This window comes from Heptranchias perlo, chromosome 11 (assembly GCF_035084215.1).
Source record: "Heptranchias perlo isolate sHepPer1 chromosome 11, sHepPer1.hap1, whole genome shotgun sequence".
Lineage (NCBI taxonomy): Eukaryota > Metazoa > Chordata > Chondrichthyes > Hexanchiformes > Hexanchidae > Heptranchias > Heptranchias perlo.
Window position 1 is genome coordinate 53,486,041 of NC_090335.1, and position 21,233 is coordinate 53,507,273.

Here is a 21,233-nt window from a genome sequence, read left to right on the forward strand (position 1 = left end):
TCGATTCCCCTTAAATGCATCTGTGCTAGTCGCCTCAACTACTCCTTGTGCTAGAGTGTTCCACATTCTAGCCACTCTTGTTCTGTCTTTTATATATCTGGAGGTGAGCTAAGAGTTGTAGGGTTTTATTTCTTTTCCTTTAGTGGGCTGGAAAGGTAAGAATCAACCAGACTTTATAATTGGTTTTATTGACATTGAGACATGACAGTTTTCCAGATGAAGTGACATACAACCTTATTCAGGAGTACAACTCAGAAGGATAATCAATTCCTTCTTCTGTGGGGGTCGAGGAGTTAATTCTTGGTCGATGACTTCATCTTTAAATGCTTCTTGTGGTCTCTCCCTATTTCCAAAGTCATCCTCCTTTTTATACCTTTAGTGGTAGCTTGAGTTATTACCAAATGAGAAAATGTTATTTGCTACCAAATGAGTTTTTCTCCACTCTGCTCATGTGCCTGTCCTTGAGATTAAGGCTTATCACCATGTTCCTACAGTATGTTACATTTCATCCAATCATAGAATCATGGATTCATTGAAAGGTTACAGCACGGAAGGGGGCCATTCAGCCCATCGAGTCTGCGCTGGCTCTGTGCAAGAGCAATCCAGCTAGTCCCACTCCCCTGTCCTTTCCCCATAGCCCTGCAATTTTTTTCCTTTCAAGTACTTATTCAGTTCCCTTTTGAAGGCCATGATTGAATCTGCCTCTACCACCTCCTGGGGCAGTGCATTCCAAATCCTAACCACTCGCTGTGTAAAAAAGTTTTTCCTCATGTCACCTTTGGTTCTTTTGCCAATCACCTTAAATCTATGTCCTCTGGCCCTTGACCCTTCCTCACAACCATCTCTGTTCCAAGGAGAACAACCCCAGCTTCTCCAGTCTATCCACGTAACTAAAGTCCCTCATGCCTGGAATCATTCCAGTAAATGATTCCAGGGATGTAGTCCTGTATTCGTGCTAGTGGCCAAACGATGGTTTGATCTTTTTAATTTGCAGTTGGTTTATTTAGAATGATAGAGCCTAATTAGACATTACAATAAAACTCTCAACATAAATTTCAAATCTCTTACAGGGTCTATGCAAACAGGCTGACCTCAGGCAGATCCAAATGCTGCCACCAGCATCCAGCAAAACCCTCTCCCAAGGAGGATTCTGATTCCTCCAACAAAAGTTGGTACTGGGTCGTTTACAGTTAAGCGAGTACAAACGGTATAACAACTTTTGGTCTTAATTCTTCTTAAAATATAATTTCAATGCTTACAACAACTCCAATCTATGGGTTATTAAGTGAACTGGCAGCTTTCCAGTTTCTGTGCGCGCATTGAAGAGGTGTGACCAGCACATCGCTTCATTCCTGGTAACCACCCCGCCCAAGAGTAGCAGTGAGAAGCGCAACACCAACCCTAAGTATAACTCGGAGCAAATCAAGGGTCAGCATTTTTGTGTTAATTAGTCTTATATCTGACAACTAGTTTAACTTTTACTTTTCCCGTTCACTCACTAACTTGCGAAAAGTTTCCCCAAACTTTATGCTGGACTTCACCTGAACCCGACACTTCCGGGTTTAAGAAAACCTAATGGTTCTGGGAACTGTTTAATACTGAAAAGTGAAACCAAGTCGTGTTTAGTTTTTCCTTCGAAAGAGTTAGATTACAACATGGAACTGATCGAAGTTCCAGCCAACTCTGTTCAAGCGGCCAACAGCACAGTGGATCATCCACTCCTTCAGGATAATAACCAGGTGAGCTGCAACTGTTAAAGCTCCGACTCACTTGTTCGTTCTTCTGGTGAGCAGTTTCTTGTGGACTCTTTCGCTTACGCCTCCTTTCACTTGTACTTTCTTAATTATTTATGTTCTCTTAAATTCTAATGACAGTCTTTTACGTTCTTTAGGAAATTCTGACGTGTACTGTAGTGTAATGGCTCATGATACTGGACTAGCGAGTCAGTCGGCAAGTTATAGAACTGAATTCAATTACTGTACTGTAAATCTGAAAAGAACTCGCATTTCTATAGCACCTTTCAGGTCCTGCTGTCGCCCCAAAACGCTCCTCGACGAATGAATTATTCTGAACTGTATGTTATTATGTAGCCCAATGCGGAGTCCAGTTTGCCCACAGCAAGGTCACGATGAGATAAATGACGAGGGAATCTGTTTTAGGCGATATTGGTTGTGGGATAAATGTTTGCCAGGACACCAGGAGAACTCCCCTGCTCTTCAAATACTGGCATGGGAACTTTACCACCCACCTGCTATCTAAATCTGTTGCCGTTGTTAAAACAGAAAAGGTGGTGAAGGAGCTAATTGAGTTAGAAATAAGAGGGCAAGTAGGATAGGACAAGTTAACTTGTGGCTGGAGCAATGGTTCAGGAGGGAAAGCTTCAGATTCCTGGGACATTGGGACCAGATCTGGGGCAGGAGGGATCTGTTCAATATGGGCGGGTTGCACCTTAACAGAGTTGGGACCAATGTCCTGGAGGGGAAGTTAACTCGTGCTGTGGGGAAGGGTTTAAACTAATTTGGCAGAGGGTGGGCACCAGGAGGAAACATTAGAGAGGAGAAACAAGGTGATTGGGAGGGACAAGTAGCACTGGAGTAAAGAATAGGCGTAGCTAAAAATGAGGTGCCAACCTGGTGAAGCTACAACACAGGACTGCATGCAAGCTAAACAACGGAAGCAACATTCTATAGACAGAGCTAAGCGATTCCACAACCAACAGATCAGATCAAAGCTCTGCAGTCCTGCCACATCCAGTTGTGAATGGTGCTGGACAATTAAACAATTAATGGGAGGAGGAGGCTCTGTAAACATCCCCATCCTCAATAATGGCAGACTCCAGCATGTGAGTCCAAAAGACAAGGCTGAAGCGTTTGCCAGAAGTGTCGAGTGGATGATCCATCTCGGCCTCCTCCCGATATATCCAAAATCACAGAAGCCAGTCTTCGGCCAATTCGATTCACTCCATGTGATATCAAGAAACGGCTGAGTGCACTGGATAAAGCAAAGGCTATGGGCCCCGACAACATCCCGGCTGTAGTGCTGACGACTTGTGCTCCAGAACTAGCCGCACCCCTAGCCAAACTGTTCCAGTACAGCTACAACACTGGCATCTACCCGACAATGTGGAAAATTGCCCAGGTATGTCCTGTCCACAAAAAGCAGGACAAATCCAATCCGGCCTATTACCGCCCCATCAGTCTACTCTCAATCATCAGCAAAGTGATGGAATGTGTCGTCCACAGTGCTATCAAGCGGCACTTACTCACCAATAAACTGCTCACTGATGCTCATTTTGGGTTCCGCCAGGACCACTTGGCTCCAGACTTGGTCCAAACACGGACAAAAGAGCTGAATTCCAGAGGTGAGGTGAGAGTGACTGCCCTTGACATCAAGGCAGCATTTGACCGAGTGTGGCACCAAGGAGCCCTAGTAAAACTGAAGTCAATGGGAATCAGGGGGAAAACTCTCCAGTGGCTAGAGTCATACCTAGCACAAAGGAAGATGGTAGTGGTTGTTGGAGGTCAATCATCTCAGCCCCAGGACATTGCTGCAGGAGTTTCTCAGGGCAGTGTCCTAGGCCCAACCATCTTCAGCTGCTTCATCAAATGACCTTCCCTCACAGTGGGGTACCGCAGAGATCGGTGCTTGGGCCGCAACTGTTTACAATCTATATTAATGACTTAGATGAAGGGACCGAGTGAAATGTATCTAAGTTTGCTGACAATACAAAGCTAGGTGGGAAAGTAAGCTGTGAGGAGGACGCAGAGCGGCTGCAAAGGGATATAGACAAGTTAATTGAGTGGGCAAGAAGGTGGCAGATGGAGTATCATCTCAGCCCCAGGACATTGCTGCAGGAGTTCCTCAAGGCAGTGTCCTAGGCCCAACCATCTTCAGCTGCTTCATCAATGACCTTCCCTCCATCATAAGGTCAGAAATGGGGATGTTCGCTGATGATTGCACAGTGTTCAGTTCCATTCGCAACCCCTCAGATAATGAAGCAGTCCGAGCCCGCATGCAGCAAGACCTGGACAACATCCAGGCTTGGGCTCATAAGTGGCAAGTAACATTCGCGCCAGACAAGTGCCAGGCAATGACCATCTCCAACAAAAGAGAGTCTAACCACCTCCCCTTGACATTCAACGGCATTACCATTGCCAAATCCCCCACCATCAACATACTGGGGGTTACCATTGACCAGAATCTTAACTGGACCAGCCACATAAATACTGTGGCTACAAGAGCAGGTCAGAGGCTGGTTATTCTGTGGCAAGTGACTCACCTCCTGAGACTCCCCAAAGCCAAGTCAGGAGTGGGATGGAATACTCCCCATTGCCTGGATGAGTGCAGCTCATTTAGGGCCTAGGTGAGACCACATCTGGAGTATTGTGTGCAGTTTTGGTCTCCTTATCTGAGGAAGGATATCCTTGCCATGGAGGGAGTGCAACAAAGGTTTACCAGACTGATTCCTGGGATGGCAGGACTGTCGTATGAGGAGAGATTGGGTCGACTAGGCCTATATTCACTAGAGTTTAGAAGAATGAGAGGAGATCTCATCGAAACATATAAAATTCTAACAGGACTAGACAGACTAGATGCAGGAAGCATGTTCCCGATGGCTGGGGGAGTCCAGAACCAGGGGTCACAGTCTCAGGGTACGGGGTATGACATTTCGAACCGAGATGAGGAGAAATGTTTTCACTCAGAGGGTGGTGAACCTGTGGAATTCTCTACCACAGAAGGCAGTGGAGGCCAAGTCATTAGATGTATTCAAGAAGGAGATAGATATATTTCTTAATGCTAAAGGGATATGGGGAAAAAGCGGGAGCAGGGTACTGAGTTAGACGATGAACCGTTTTGAATGGCGGAGCAGGCCCGAAGGCCGAATGGCCTACTCTTGCTCCTATTTTCTATGTTTCTGTATTTCTATGTTAGCTCCAACAACACTCAAGAAGCTTGACACCATCCAAGACAAAGCAGCCCGCTTGATTGGCACCTCATCCACCACCCTAAACATTCACTCCCTTCACCACCGGCGCACAGTGGCTGCAGTGTGTACCATCTACAGGATGCACTGCAGCAACTCGCCAAGGCTTCTTCGACAGCAGCTCCCAAACCCACGACCTCTACCACCTAGAAGGACACGGGCAGCAGGCACATGGGAACAACACCACCTGCACGTTACCCTCCAAGTCACACACCATCCTGACTTGGAAATATATCGCCGTTCCTTCATCATGGCTGGGTCAAAGTCCTGGAACTCCCCACCTAACAGCACTGTGGGAGAACCTTCACCACACGGACTGCAGCATTTCAAGAAGGCAGCTCACCACCACCTTCTCAAGGGCAATTAGGGATGGGCAATAAATGCTGTCCTTGCCAGCGACGCCCACATCCATGAATGAATAATAAAAAAAATCAGAAATAGGAGGGATCAAAGAGAGGGCTAGTGTGAGGTAGTCGAAGATGAGATTGGAATGCATGTGCATTTATGCACATAGCATGGTAAATAAGGTTGGTGAGTTGCCACATGGGACTATGATAACAGATAGATACCTGGTTCAATGCAGGGGAGGATTGGGTACTTAATATTCCTGACTACAAGATGTTCAGGACAGATAGGGAAGGAAAGAAAGGGGGGTGGCAATAATAGAACATAAGAACTAAGAGCAGGAGTAGGCCATACGGACCCTCAAGCCTGCTCCACCATTCAGTAAGATCATGGCTGATCTTCGGCCTCAACTCCACTTTCCCGTCCTATTCCCACATCCCTTGATTCCCTTAGTGTCCAAATATCCATCGATCTCAGTTTTGATTATGCTCAATGACTGAGCATCCACAGCCCTCTAAGGTAGAGAATTCCAAGGATTCACAACCCTCTGCGTGAAGAAATGTTTCATCATCTCCGTCCTAAGTGGCCACCCCCTTTTCTCGAGACTATGACGCCTAGTTCTAGACTCTCCAGCCAGGGGATACAACCTCTCAACATCTACCTTGTCAAGTCCTCTAAGAATTTTATAAGTTTCAATGAGATCACCTCTCATTCTTATAAATTCCAGAGAATATAGGCCCATTCTACTCAACCTCTCCTCATAGGAGGACCTTCTCATCCCAGGAATCAATCTAGTGAAACTTCGGTATACCTCCTCTAAGGCAAGTATATCCTTCCTTAGGTAAGGTGACCAAAAATGTATTGACCAAAAAAGTATTGATCAAAGAAATTATTATCGCGCTGGAAAGGGAGCATGTAGTTGAGGGGTCAAGGACAGAATCTATTTGGTTAGAATTAAGGAACAATAGAGGAGCTATTATGCTACTGGGTGTATACTATAGGCCACCAAATAGTGGGAAGGAGATAGAGAAGAACATTCACAGGCAAATTATAGAAACAAGCAAGAACTATAGAGTAGTGATAATGGGGAATTTCAATTATCCCAATACAGACTGGGACAGTAAAAGTTTAAAGGCCAAAGAGGGGGAGGAATTCCTGAAATGTGTTTGAGAGAACTTTCTAGAACAGTGTGTTTCCAGCCAGGAAGGAAACAGTGCTGGATCTAGTTCCGGGGAATGAAGTGGGGTAGGTGGAGGATGTTTCAGTGTGGGAGCATTTGGGGAACAGTGATCATAATATCATTTAAAATAGTTATGGAAAAGGATAAGGATCAATCAAATGTGAAAATGCTTAACTGGAGAAGGGCAAATTTCAATGAGTTAAAAAGAGATCTTGCCCAGGTGGATTGGAATCAAAAATTGGTAGGCAAAACAGTAATTGAACAATGGGATGGGCCTTCAAGAAGAAGTTGGTTTGGGCACAGACTAGACACATCCCTATGAGAGGGAAAGGAAGGACATCCAAAGCTAGAGCTCCCTGGATAACTAAAGATATAGAGATTAAAATGGATCAGAAAAAGGAGGCTTATGACGAATGTAAGGTTCATAATACAGTAGAGAACCAGGCTAAATACAAAATGTACAGAGGAGATCTAATAAATGGAATAAGAGGGGCATGAGAGAGTGTGAGAATAGATTAGCGGCGAACATAAAAGGGAACCCAAAAGTCTTTTATAAACATATAAATAGTAAAAGGGTAGTCAGAGGAAGCGTGGGAACGATTAGGGACAAAAAAGAAGATCTTCTTGTGGAGGCACTAAATGAATACTTCACTGAAGAAGATGATGCTGCCATCGTAGCAGTAAAGGAGGAGGTGGTAGCTACATTGGAAAGGATAAAAATAGATAAAGGGGAGGTACTTAAAAGATTGACAGTACTCAAAGTAGAAAGTCACCCGGCCCAGATGTGATGCATCCTAGGTTACTGAGGAAAGTAAGAATGGAAATTGCGGAGGCTTTGGCCACAATCTTCCAATCTTCCTATGGTGAAGGTGCCAGAGGACTGGAGGATTGCAAATGTTACACCCCTGTTCAAGAAAGGGGAGAGGATAAACCCGACAATTACAGGCCAGTCAGCCCAACGTCGGTGGTGGGGAAACTTTTAGAGACGATAATCCAGGACAAAATAAATTGGCACTTGGAAAAGTATTGGCTAATAAATGAAAGTCATCATGGATTTGTTAAAGGAAAATTGTATTGGACTAACTTGATTGAGTTCTTTGATGAAGTAACGGAATGGGTTAATGAAGGTAGTGTGGTTGATGTTGTGTTTATGGACTTTCAAAAGGTATTTGATAAAGTACCACATAATAGACTTATTTGCAAAATTAAAGCACATGGAATTAAAGGGACAAAGGCAGCTTGGAAACAAAATTGGCTAGGGGACAGAAAGCAGAGAGTAGTGGTGAACAGTTGTTTTTCAGACTGGAGGGAAGTATACAGTGGTATTCCCCAGGGGTCAGTATTAGGACCACTGCTCTTTTTGATATACATTGATGACATGGACTTGGGTATACAGGATATATTTTCAAAGTTTGTAGATGACATGAAATTCAGAAATGTAGTAAACAATATGGAGGATAGTAACAGACTTCAGAAGGACATAGATAGACTGGTGAAATGGGCAGACACATGGCAGATGAAATTTAACACAGAGAAGTGTGAAGTGATGCATTTTGGTAGGAAGAATGAGAAGAGGCAATATAAACTAAATGGTACAATTTTAAAGGGGGTGCAGGAACAGAGACACCTGGGGGTGCACATTCACAAATCTTTAAAGGTGGCAGGCCAAGTTGAGAATGCTGTTAAAACAGCATATGGGATCCTGGGCTTTATTATTGGAGGCATAGAGTACAAGAGCAAGGAAGTTATGCTAAACCTTTATAAAACACTTGTTAGGGCTCAGCTGGAGCACTGTGTTCAATTCTGGGCACCAAACTTTTGGAAGGATGTCAAGGCCTTAGAGAGGGTGCAGAAGAGATTTACTAGAATGATGTCAGGGATGAGAGACTGGAGAAGCTGGGGTTGTTCTCCTTAGAACAGAGAAGGTTAAGGGGAGATTTGAAAGAGATGTTCAAATCATGAATGGTTTTGACAGAGTAAATAAGGAGAAACTGTTTTGAGTGGCAGAAGGATCGGTAACCAGAGGACACAGATTTAAGGTGATTGGCAAAAGAGCCAGAAGTGACATGAGGAAACATTTTTTTACACAGTGAGTTGTTATAATCTGGAATGCACTGCCTGAAAGGGTGGTGGAAGCAGATTCAATAGTAACTTTCAAAAGGGAATTGGATAAATACTTGAAGGGAAAAAATGTAAAGGGCTATGGGGAAAGAGTAGGGGAGTGGGACCAATTGGATAGCTCTTTCAAAGAGTCAGCACAGGCATGATGGGCTGAATGGCCTTCTCCTGTGCTGTACCTACTATGATACTATGACTAGCAAGAGGAAATGAGAGCAGGACTGAGGAGAGCCAATAGAGTGGGGCTTGGATCATATTATATGTTGCTTCTAGATCTTTGGTAGCTGGGAAAATATTTCTATAAAATTGTTTAATCATGATTTATATTTTATCCTTTCTGCAGAGAGAAAGAAACAGTCAACAAACAAATCTGTGTTTCAGAGATATTTGTAATACAGATACCTGCAATAAAACCATCTGCTGGAACTGTAAACTGTGGATGCTAATTGTGTTAATTGCTGCAATGTTAATAATCTTTCTCATCATCATTGTAATTATTGGCATACGTAAGTAAAATTTTTGTATTTTTATTACATTTAAGATGGACTTTTTATTGTATAGATCTCAGTGCTGAGGCAGCACTCACTGGGAGCACATTACTGGAAAAATTGGGGGCACAGCCCATGATTTTCTGTCCATAGGATTTAATCCGCACATTTTATCTCTGATTTGTTCCACTAAAATTGTACTTATAGCCACAATATTTCAGAACATGTTCTAGACCTAAATAATATCTAAGCACCTCAAAAGAAAGGTTGACAGGATTATTATTCGCCTAACTACAGCTTCAATGTAATGCAATTTATATGAGACACAAGTTGATAATACAAGTAAGAACCAGACTGAATATAAAAAGTACAGAGGAGAAGTGAAAAAGGAAATGAGAGGCAAAGAGAGTGTACGAGAATAGACAGGCAGCTAACATAAAAGGTATTCCCAAAGTCTTCTATAGGCATATAAACAGTAATCGGGTAGTAAGAGGAGGGATTAGGGACCAAAAAGGAGATCTACGCTAGAGGCAGAGGGCATGGCTGAAGTACTAGATTAGTATTTGGATCTATCTTTACCAAGGAAGAAGATGCTGCCAAAGTCACAGTAAAAGAGGAAGTAGTTGAGATACTGGATGGGCTAAAATTGATAAAGAGGAGGTACTAGAAAGGCTGGCTGTACTTAAAGTAGATAAGTCATCCGGTCCGGATGGGATGCATCCTAGGTTGCTGAGAGAAGTAAGGGTGGAAATTGCAGAGGTGCTGGCCGTATTCGTCAGTCCTCCTTAGATATGGGGGTAGTGCTTAACCTCGGTGGTGGGGAAACTTTTACAAATGATAATCCGGGACAAAATTAATTGTCACTTGGACAAGTGTGGATTAATAAAGGAAAGCCAGCACGGATTTGTTAAAGGCAAATTGTGTTTAACTAACTTGATTGAGTTTTTTGATGAGGTAACAGAGAGGGTTGATGAGGGCAATGCGGTTGATGTTGTGTATATGGACTTTTAAAAGACATTTGATAAAGTGCCACATGATAAGCTTGTCAGCAAAGTTAATCCCATAGAATAAAAGGGGCAGTGGCAGCATGGATATGAAATTGGCTAAGTGACAGGAAACAGAGAGAAGTGGTGAACAGTTGTTTTTGGACTGGAGGAAGGAATATAGTGGAGTTGCCTAGGGATCAGTACTAGAGCCACTGCTTTTTTGATATATATTACTGACTTGGACTTGGATGTAGAGGGCACAATTTCAAAATTTGCAGATGACACAAAACTTGGAAGTGTAGTAAACAGCGAGGAGGTCAGTAATAGGCTTCAAGAGGACATAGACAGGCTGGTAGAATGGGCAGATGAAATTTAATGCAGAGAAGTGCGAGTGATACATTTTGGCAGGAAGAATGAGGAGAGGCAATATAAACTAAATGGTACAATTCTAAAGGGGCTGCAGGAACCAAGAGACCTGGGGATATACGTGCACAAACTTTGAAGGTGACAGGACAGATTGAGAAAGCAGTTAAAAAGGCATACAAGATCCTGGCCTTTATAACAAGAGACATAGAGTACAAAAGCAAGGAAGTTATGTTGAATCTTTAAAAAACACTGGTTAGGCCCTAGCTGGAGTATTGAATCCAATTCTGGGCGCCGCACTTTAGGAAGGATGTGAAGGCCTTAGAGAGGGTGCAGAAAAGATTTACTAGAATGGTTCCAGTGCTGTAACCATTCTATGACTTTATAGGCCCAGTGAAAACCGGGCAAGCGGGCAGTTAAAATTGGGGCAGTGACTTACCCCCTCCGATCGCAACTTGATTACTTTAACTTATCAAAACTAAAGCATTCCATCAAGCAATCTCACCAATCACTTTTTATCAGGCTTAGAATTTAAATTAAAGCTACACAAATATTTAGCTATAAAAACAGAAAATGCTGGAGAAGCTCAGCAAGTCAGGCAGCATCTGTGGAGAAAGAAACAGAGTTAACGTTTCAGGTCGAAGACCTTTCGTCAGAACTGGAAGATGTTAAAGGAGTTAAAGTTTTTGAGCAAGTACAGAGCCAGGGAAAGCGGGAGGAAGAAGGAGAGGAAAGAACAAAAGGGAAGGTCTGTGATAGAGGGCACAAGTGATTAAATGACAAAAGGGACAATGGGGCAAGGCAAGTAAGGTGTTAATGGGACAGGTTAAGAAACGAAAGATTGATCAGGAGTTGCTAGCTGACCGAAAAAATTGGAGCAGTGATTAGTGCTGGTAATGGTTCTGCTGCTGCCATTTACAGCTACTCCTGATCAATCTTTTGTTTCTTAACCTGTCCCATTACTACCTTCCTTGCCTTGCATCATCATCCCTTTTGTCATTTAATCACTATTGCCCTCTATCCTATCACAGACCTTCCCTTTTGTTCTTTCCTCCCGTGCCCTCCCTCCCCTCCTTTCCCTGGCTCTGTAGTTGCTCAAAAACTTTAACTCTTTTAACATCTTCCAGTTCTGACGAAAGGTTTTTGACCTGAAACTTTAACTCTGTTTCTTTCTCCACAGATGCTGCCTGACTTGCTGAGCTTCTCCAGCATTTTCTGTTTTTATTTCAGATTTCCAGCATCCGCAGTATTTTGCTTTTGATCAAATATTTAGCTATCCAACTTCAGTTTATAATCTATATTTGCATTTAAATAAAAGTTAGCATGTTTCAGCATTGACTGTAACACTGGGAAGAAGTTGTTCCTTATTGTCTAGTGTTTACCCTTCGCTCATCACTGACTCAAGTGCTCAAACACAATTTGAGTATCGTCTTGCTTTATGGTGTCAACATCGTGTAACGAAGTTAACACTCATAATGATTTTGCTATGGCCTTTCCTACAACATTGAAGTCATTCCATTTGGGCAAGACCAGAAGTGATTTGGAGCTCCAAAATTTAGCTGTCATGCAGACATTCACTGGTCCGGGATGACTTTGTAGGTCCATCAATGTAAGGAGCGTGTGGCTGTTGCGAAGACTCCAAATGTTGCAGTTCCCATGCCTCAGCTTTTCTTAGGGACCCGGCATATAGTCAGTTCAGGTATGCCTGGTGGGAATACGAGGCAAAGAATAAATAAGTCTTCACTTTTCATTTTTATGCCTTTTAGAAATTCACACTGCTCAAAGGAAAATGGAAAGCAAATGTAATAGTATTTTTTAGTATAAATTTTTGCATTTTAAAAGAAAACTGCAGAGGAGGAAGAGCCAAACATGCCTTTGATATCATTTTGTCACAATGTTATTGCATGCAGGTGATTCTCATATTTTTGCCATGCAGAGCCAGATTTAATGTAAAATGCACCACTGAGTCTGAGCATTTGGTAATCAATTGCTTTTTGGTTTTAAAACTTGTCACTTTAATCTTTAACATGAGTAAATCTCTTAAATGTACTTTCTAGGCTGACATTTGATAACAGCTTTTCTTCCTGTTTTTAAGGAGCCACTTCAATTGATGATGACTTTGTTGATCCAAACCTCAAAAATTATGGTATTCCTCGGTACTATGTTGGAAGTATGAAAATATCCAATCACTCATTTACACCCGAACTAATGATGCCTCAATCTAAAAGCTTCTCATCCTTGTCAAAAGCGTTGAAGATTATGGTACCGAATTTTAAAATACTAGTACTTTATAAATTGAGAAAATATAGGAAGCGGCAGAAGTAGCACAGTTTGTTTGTGTTTTTTGTATTTGTTTGCCATCTTTCTGCTAACATTCTTAATTAATGTGTACCAGGAAAGTAATACAATCTGTCTTTTAGATTACGGTTGAATATTTCATTTATGTATATTTTATTAAAACTGCAGAATGCCTTAATAATCTGAAATGCTTTGTTATAGTCATTTTAACAGAAAATATGGGAATTTATTGTGGTATAAACTCTTATTGCCTTCTCCACTGGTTAAGTATACCTATACTTATGCAGCACCTGTCTGAAAGTTGGCCCAATTATTCAATTAAAAATCCCATGTAATAAAAGTTTCTGTAATATTTTGTTTCTTGTTCACCTTCTGATTATCATGCTGTCAGATGAATTGCCTCAGCAGTTCGGCTAGTTTGAATACAGCTTAGTGAAACCAGTTAGATGGCCAATCCAACCTCTGACCACTCCAACCTTTCCTTGCCTCAATACTTGCTGATATTGTTAATGGCTCCCTTTACACAGGCATCATTCTTCTCCCCATCAAAACAACCATCATCATCCCCTCCTCACAAAGCTCACCCTCAACCCTTCTATCCTTTCCAACTATTGTCCTATCTTTAACCTCCCTTTCCTCTCTAATCTCCTGGATGATCAATATCACCCAGTTCCATCCTTACCTGTCCCACAATTGTCTGTCTGAATTCCTTCAGTCTGGATTTCTGCCCTGCCATAGCATTGAGGCCACCTTGGTCAAAGTCATCAATGGCATCTTTTGTAGCGCTTAAGCCCTCCTTCTACTTGTTGACATTTTCTTGGTATTCCACTTGTTCGATCACTCCATCCTCTACCACTCTTCCACTGCTTCTCCTCTATGCTCCATCTCCATGGGATTACCCTTGTCTGGTTCCACTCTCAAATGTCCCAATGCAGCAAGTAAATCTCCAGCGATGGTTTCTCACTGTCACCTGTGAAGTATCCAAAGGTCCCATCCTTGGTCAATTCCTTTCCCTGTTTACATATTGCCCCTTAATGATATCTGCAGGCTTTCAATCAGTTGCCATGTGTACATTGATAAATCCAGCTCTATCTTTCCACCAACACCCTCAATTCCACAACCATCTTTGTGTTGTTTGTCCAACATGAAGGTCCAAATGAGCCAGAACATTCTCCAATTGAAGACGATCAAGCCATCTTATTCAGCTCCCACCTAAAAATGTCTCTTACTCCATCTTTCACCTGGCTATGTGTTAAGGATGAACCAGATGATGTATAAACTCGGTGCCCTTATTAGTTCAGGATACCGAACGCCCTAACCGTCACTAAGACAGCTTACTACCACCTCTGGGATATTGCCTTTGTCTGTCCTTACTTCGCCCCCACCATTACTGAAACCTTTGTTCACAGTCTTGTTACCTGCAGACTCAGCTTCTCTAACACCTTCCTCATCAGCTCCCAAGCTCTACCCTAAACGAACCCCAACTCATCCAAAAGTCTGTTGCCTGATACCTATCCTGTTTGTCCATCACACTTGGCTCCCTGTCCCCACAGTACATCAAATTCAGAATCCATGTCTTCATTCACAGATCACTCCATGGTGTCACCCATCTTACCTCTGTCCAATGTATTATCCTGTGCCCCTTCAGTCCTCTGACTCTGGCCTTCCATGCATTAACCCTCTTCTTCTGTCCCACCATTGGTTGCATAACCTTCAGTTGTCTCAGCTCTACTCTTTGGAACTCTCTCCCTAAACCTCTCTGCCTTCCTACTTCTCTCCCCACCTTTAAAAGCCTCTTCAAACCTTTCTTTTCAACCTTGCTTTTTGTCATCTCTCTACTATTGCTCAGTATCTGTTTCACCTCTGTAAAGCAGTGAATGTTGTGGGGTATTTTCTAAGTTAAAGATTCTGTATAAATACAAATTGTTTATTATGTCCCATAAAGGTAATTGAGCAAAACTGCAAAATGCTTATCTTTGGCCCTTGCCAATCTTCACACATAACATCCCTGGCAAACCCCTGGGTGTCATACAGGAACTATTAAGTCCTGTGGCATGTTTGGTCATCTCTGTCTATAACTGCCCCTATAACCTTCATTCCCATTCCCGATCAGATATCCATCTTTTTTGAAGCCACAACTGTTTTTGCTTGGAATCTGTTCCAGATATCTGCCATGTAGTCACATTAATTAATTATTCATCCATGTGATTAGTGGGCTTTGGTTAGAATAGGAACAGTCAAATTGTAAGGAATCTTTCAGTCCCAAGGAGAATGATTTGATTATAAAAATATCTCATGACAAAACCTTAACCTTATTGACCTATAGGATTGACATAACTTATTGCATTGGAATGAAATGGTATGATTATTCTACATATGGTGAAAGACCTGAAATTTTTGGTTTTAAGACACCTCTAATTGCCTGTTCTGCAAATTTGAATGTCTGTTTCTAATATTCTATCACACATAACCATGTGAGCTCCATTGACTATTTTTATATTTCATGGAGATAGTGGCGTAATTGAGAATGGTGGGGAGGGGGCAGGTTCCACCACTTTACAACCACTAAAAGCAGCTGTGGGATTTGATTTATAATCCTACATGTGGTGATTATTATAACTTTTTGCGATTTTACCTCTCACGAGTTTTCATGTCAACCATGCGTAGAGTATAAGTTGACTCCTTTACTTCTTGTCATGAATTGTCTTATAAAAAATGCATTTTTAAGTTTTGCTATTTCTATTTGTATTTGTGGCTCGCAATGCTTAATGGCAAAAATACTTTTTTTCAGCTGTGTCAACTATATAGTACCTCTCCCGCTCTTGGATATTATTTTGTGGACAGTGGTGTATTCACATTTAGGTAAGGCAGAATGTATTAACACAAATGGCTTCCATTCAGTGATTTAACATAATTTCCTGCAAATATAAGTGTGCTCATAACCCTGATAATCAAATCCAGCCAACCAGCCATCTATTTTTATGTCTGTGTATTTGTGAGATTGTAATATTGTAGTGAGCATGTAATGTTTTTCACTAGCTAGTGTTTAGTCCTGCTATACTTTCAACGATGACAGTGAATAATGTGAAGATAACACATGTGCAATCACTGGCACAAGCATTTCAAAGGGTATCTGGAGATCTGCTTCCATGGAAAATTTTGAATTTTACTTCACACTTGCTAAGAGTTTTAAATCTAAAAATAATTATTAAAAGTGTTAAGTGGCATTTGGGTTTATCCATATTCAACACGCCAACTAGATCATCCCTTCCCCAGAAGCTAATGGAACAAATCACTCTTGGACTTTTCCTCCTTCATATAGATTCTCATTCCCATTTCACAGAAGGTAATTTCCCTGTCTGACACTACAATTCACAGAGGCAAGCTACCTCCTTCATGCTCTTCTCACTTCCACTCATAGCAGCTCCTACTTGATGCTGCTGCTTTGCTCCAAGAGCAGACAAGGTGCTGCGGAGGGAGTTCCTGATCTATCGCAAAACCAGGAATTCTCGCTTGCAGCCCACAGCAGAGTCCACACCCAGAGCAAAGTAACAGCATCAGGTACGAGCTACAGCAGCATCCGACAGTGGGAAGCTCATCAAGATGCAGGGTGGTAGTGATTTTTGTGGCCAGATCACTTAGTGCAGCAAATAGACTGTTGAACCACGGACTCACAGATTTGCTGCACCAGGGGATAAAAAGGTGTATGGATTTGTGTGCAGTGCATACACCTGGCTAAGCCCCTGATAGAATGTTTTATGAGGAGCAAGTTATGATGTTTCTTTGTTAGGGAGGGAGGCTAGAGCACTAAACAATTTTGGTAAATCTATGAATGTTGCATAAGGTCTATTACAAGTATGAATTACAAGTAAAAGTTTTTAATACTTGATAATTTGGATTTTATTTTCTTTCTTGCTCTTGCTTGTTCTCTTTTAGAATGATATAATGCAGGCAATTATATTAATCCTAACCTTATGATAGCTTTTAACAAATACATTTCAGTTTCAAATAAAGGGAAAAACTTGCAACTTTGGCGGGGGTGTAAAACAGGTGGTAGCAGATCGGCCGCCCGATTATCCCTTCCATTGAAATCAACAGAAATAAAAATCAGGTAGGATGCAAAATGGGGAGCCAATCCACTGCTGCCCATTTGATGCTCCCGACAAAGTTGAAAGTTTTACACAATGTTTCTTAAGTGTCCCCCCACAATCCTTCATCTGTCCGTTATTTCAGTCTGATTTTTTCCCTTTACTCCTCTTCTATGCTGGAGTATATAGATTTCACAACAGACATTCTGGAGGGAGATGCAGAGAGGGATGGTGATAGCTGATCTGCTTGCAGAGCCCACAGGGTCAGCACTGGGCGGGAACATCAGTGAGAGAGTAGGATGGGGCAGTTGGGGTTGCTGCTCATAAGGAGGCAGCAACGAATGCTTCGATGGGCCCTTCGGAGGATGCCAAGTGAGGCACAGAGGGTAGCTGTAGGCTTATCCAAGAGGGAGTCAAGCCTGGGTCGGCGGCAGGAGAGTAGAAAGGTCGAGGAGTGGTGAAGGGTTCGAGTAGGAATTTGGGGCGGCCGAGTACCCGAGAGGGGAGAAATGAAAGGAGGCATGATGATAGGAAAGAGGGGCATAGCAGGGGTAAAGAAAAAGAAAGAAAAAAGGTAGAAGACACAAAAAGCATACCAGAAATAGTGGGGAACCAAGGAGCAAATGAGAGTGAGCAACTTAAAACAATTAATATCAGTGGAGAAAAAGTACTAGACAAACCAATGGGACTAAAAGCTGACAAATCCCCTGGACCTGTTGGCCTACATCCTAGGGTTCTAAAAGAGGTGGCTGCAGAAATAGTGGATGCATTGGCTGTGATCTTCCAAAACTCTCTAGATTCTAGAACGGTCCCAGCGGATTGGAAGGTAGCAAATGTGACCCCGCTATTCAAAAAAGGAAGGAGAGAGAAAACGGAACTACAGGCCAGTTAGCATGACATCAGTCGTCGGGAAAATGCTGGAATCCATTATTAAGGAAGTTATAACAGGGCACTTAGAAAATCATAATATGATTAGGCAGAGTCAACATGGTTTTATGAAAGGGAAATCGTGTTCAACAAATTTATTAGAGTTTTTTGAGGATGTAACTACCAGTGTAGATAAAGGGGAACTAGTGGATGTAGTATATTTGAATTTCCAAAAGGCATTCGATAAGGTGCCACATAAAAGGTTGTTACGCAAGATAAGGGCTCATGGGGTTGGGGGGGTAATATATTAGTATGGATAGAGGATTGGTTAATGGATAGAAAACAAAGAGTAGGGATAAACTGGTCATTCTCAAGTTGGCAGTCTGTATCTAGTGGGGTGCAGCAAGGATCAGTGCTTGGGCCTCAGCTATTTACAATCTATATTAATAACTTAGATGAAGGGACCAAGTGTAATGTATTCAAGTTTGCTGATGATACAAAGCTAAGTGGGTAAGTAAGCTGTGAGGGGGATGCAAAGTGGCTGCAAAGGGATATAGACAGGTTAAGTGAGTAGGCGAGAAGGTGGCAGATGGAGTATAATGTGGGGAAATGTGAGGCTATTCACTTTGGAAGGAAGAATAGAAAAACAGAATACTTTTTGAATGGTGAGAAACTATTAATGTTGGTGGTGAGAGAGATTTGGGTATCCTTGTACACGAAACACAGAAAGCTAACATGCAGGTACAGCAAGCAATCAGGAAGGCAAATCGTATGGTGGCCTTTATTGCAAGGGGGTTGGAGTACAAGACTAAGGAAGTCTTGCTGCAATTGTACAGGGCTTTGGTGAGACCACACATGGAGTACTGTGTACAGTTTTGGTCTCCTTACCTAAGGAAGGATATACTTGCCTTAGATGCAACGAAGATTCACTAGATTGATTCCTGGGATGAGAGGGTTGTCCTATGAGGAGAAATTGAGTAGAATGGGCCTATACTCTCTGGAGTTTAGAAGAATGAGCGGTGGTCTCATTGAAACATAAGATTCTAAGAGGGATAGATGCTGAGAGGCTGTTTTCCCTGGCTAGAGAGTCTAGAACTAGGGGACACAGTCTCAGGGTTGGCCATTTAAGACAGAGATGAGGAATTTCTTCACTCAGAGGGTTGTGAATCTTTGGAATTCTATATCCCAGAGGGCAGTGGATGCTGAGCCGTTGAGTATATTCAAGGCTGAGATCAAGGGATATGGGGATTGGGCAGGAATGTGGAGTTGAGGTCGAAGATCAGCCGTAATCTTATTGAATGGCGGAGCAGGCTGGAGGGGCCGTATGACCTACTCCTGCTCCTATTTCTTATGTTCTTATGTCCTTGCCTGCAAATTGCTCCTCTATCACCTTCCCACTATTTGGTGGCCTATAGTATACACCCAGTTGCTTAATATCTCCTCTATTGTTCCTCAATTCTAACCAAATAGATTCTGTCTTTGACCCCTCAACTACACCATCCCTTTCCAGTGCTGTAATAGTCTCTTCGATCAATACTGCCACCCCACCCACTCCTTTTATTCCTTCCCTATCTTTCCAGAATAACTTGTAGCCAGGAATATTAAGTTCCCAATTCTCCGCCTTTTTGTGTCAGGTCTCTGTTATTGCCACTATATCATAGTCCCATGTGGCTATTTGTGCCTGCAGCTCACCAACCTTATTTACCATGCTACGTGCATTTACGCACATGCACTCCAAACCCATCTTTGATTGCCTCGCATTTACCCCCTGTCTGATCTTTCCTATTTCTGAACTGTTTTTTTACTACTATTTGTTTCTCCCAGTCCTCTATGAATCTTGTTTCTCCTTTCTAGTGCTTCATCCTGGTGTCCCTCCTGCAAAATTCTTGGTCAACATGCCTCTGTGCCTTATTATGCTGTGCATTCAGGCATTGAGCGACTGGGAAATCGGAGATCATACTTTTGATAGTGAGAAAAGGAAGTTAAATTCTTGTAAGTTGATGACTGTTCAGTTCAAATGAAAGGGGGATTTTTTGACCTCTACTTATTCAGGCTTACAATGCAATAATTAAGCAGAATTAGCTAATTTTCAATTTAAACCATGACTGTTTTCTGTCAACTGGAATATAAATATTCTAAAAATGTTTTAATGCAAAACCATTGAAAATTAAGTCATCCAGCCAGTCTTCAAAAATTTATAACTCCGCTAATTTTCATGGACCCAAAGTCTTTCACAAACATTTATTAAAAATAAACGACATTGCAGATAATTGTATCAAGGATGCATTATTCAGGTTTAGATTTAAAATGACTGACCCATCCTTTTTAGTGGTGAAGCTAGCCCTAACGTTGACTGCAGGATTGTAAAGTTAATGACATGGCAAGACTAATCTAGAGAGGCATTTTTCAGCAGCGATTCTGGGGGCAATAGCTGGAGGGGGAGGGGCTGCCATCTTTTCTGGCCACCAGTGAATTAGTGCTCAGCAAATACTGGCCAACAAAAGCAATTTTGCACTTGTTCGTTTTTACAGACCTACCCCAGCTGGCGAAAAGTTGTGGTTTGTAACTTTCAAACAGTTGCTTACGCAATGCTTCGTCTGTTGCTTCAACGTTGTGGAATCGAACCTACATTATCAAAGAATTGGGTTTCACAGCTTCATCATTTCAGGCTATATTACACAGCAGTCTTGTAATGAATAGAACATGAGGGCACTGTACAGAATAAAGATGCAGTAAAATGAAAAACAAAAGAATGGAGAAGCAAATAAAATGTACAACTGAAGGAAACTTGTATAGTACGTAAAGACAGCAGTGGCAACAAAACATTATTGGGTGGAAGACAATGTTAAAATAATTCACAAGAAAAATATGGAAAATAGGTGAAATTAAACTGAGAAAGGGAAATATGTCAGAAAAATAGAGACCTTTGCTGGGTGAATTTCTATCGACTCCTAACCACCATGGTTTGAATAATTTGTATTTATATATCTTTAAGAAAGAAAACATCTCAAAGTGCTTTACAGAGGGGCAAGAAAAGGATAATTAAAAGACAGAGAGTCATGCTAGGACAGTTGGGAGAGGTGACCGAAAGCTTGGTTGAAAAGCTGTATTTTTTTTAAAAAGTGGGGCACGAGGTGGAGAGGCAGAGGTTTTTAGGGTGGGGTTTATAAAGAACATGGCAAAGGCGACTGCAGGCCTTAGGTGGGTGGTGGGGAAAAGGGAGGAGGGAATGCACAAGAATTGGAGGACCAAAACGTGCGGAAGGGGACAAAGGGCTGAAGGAGATTGCAGAGGTAGGTGGGGGTAAGACCTTGGAGGCATTTGAAGATGAGATCAAGGATTTTAAATTCACCCATGTATTGGAGACAGGGAGCCAGTGTACGAGAGGGTAATGGGCGAATGGACTTGATGCGGACAGAATACCAGCAGCTGAATTTTGGATAAGTTGGATTTTGTGGAGAGGGGAGGTTGGGAGGCTGGCAAAGATGATGTTGGAGAAATCAATTCTAGAGGTGA

At 42.1% G+C, this 21,233-nt stretch overlaps 1 protein-coding gene across 3 annotated transcripts in view; it reads left to right on the forward strand.

Annotated features, from left to right (window-relative positions):
- The first annotated feature begins 1,367 nt into the window (after positions 1–1,367).
- LOC137326970 (suppressor of tumorigenicity 14 protein homolog) overlaps positions 1,368–21,233 on the forward strand; it is a 90,955-nt gene continuing 71,089 nt past the window's right edge. For 2 of the 3 annotated variants that reach the window (XM_067992344.1, XM_067992346.1), the window contains exons 1-4: positions 1,368–1,739; positions 8,971–9,133; positions 12,560–12,726; positions 15,554–15,624. In XM_067992344.1, coding sequence (XP_067848445.1) covers positions 1,656–1,739; positions 8,971–9,133; positions 12,560–12,726; positions 15,554–15,624 — 485 coding nt within the window. In that variant the 5' untranslated portion in view covers positions 1,368–1,655. Of the gene's footprint in view, positions 1,786–8,970; positions 9,134–12,559; positions 12,727–15,553; positions 15,625–21,233 lie in introns of all 3 variants that reach the window. The other variant, XM_067992345.1, reaches the window with a different exon arrangement.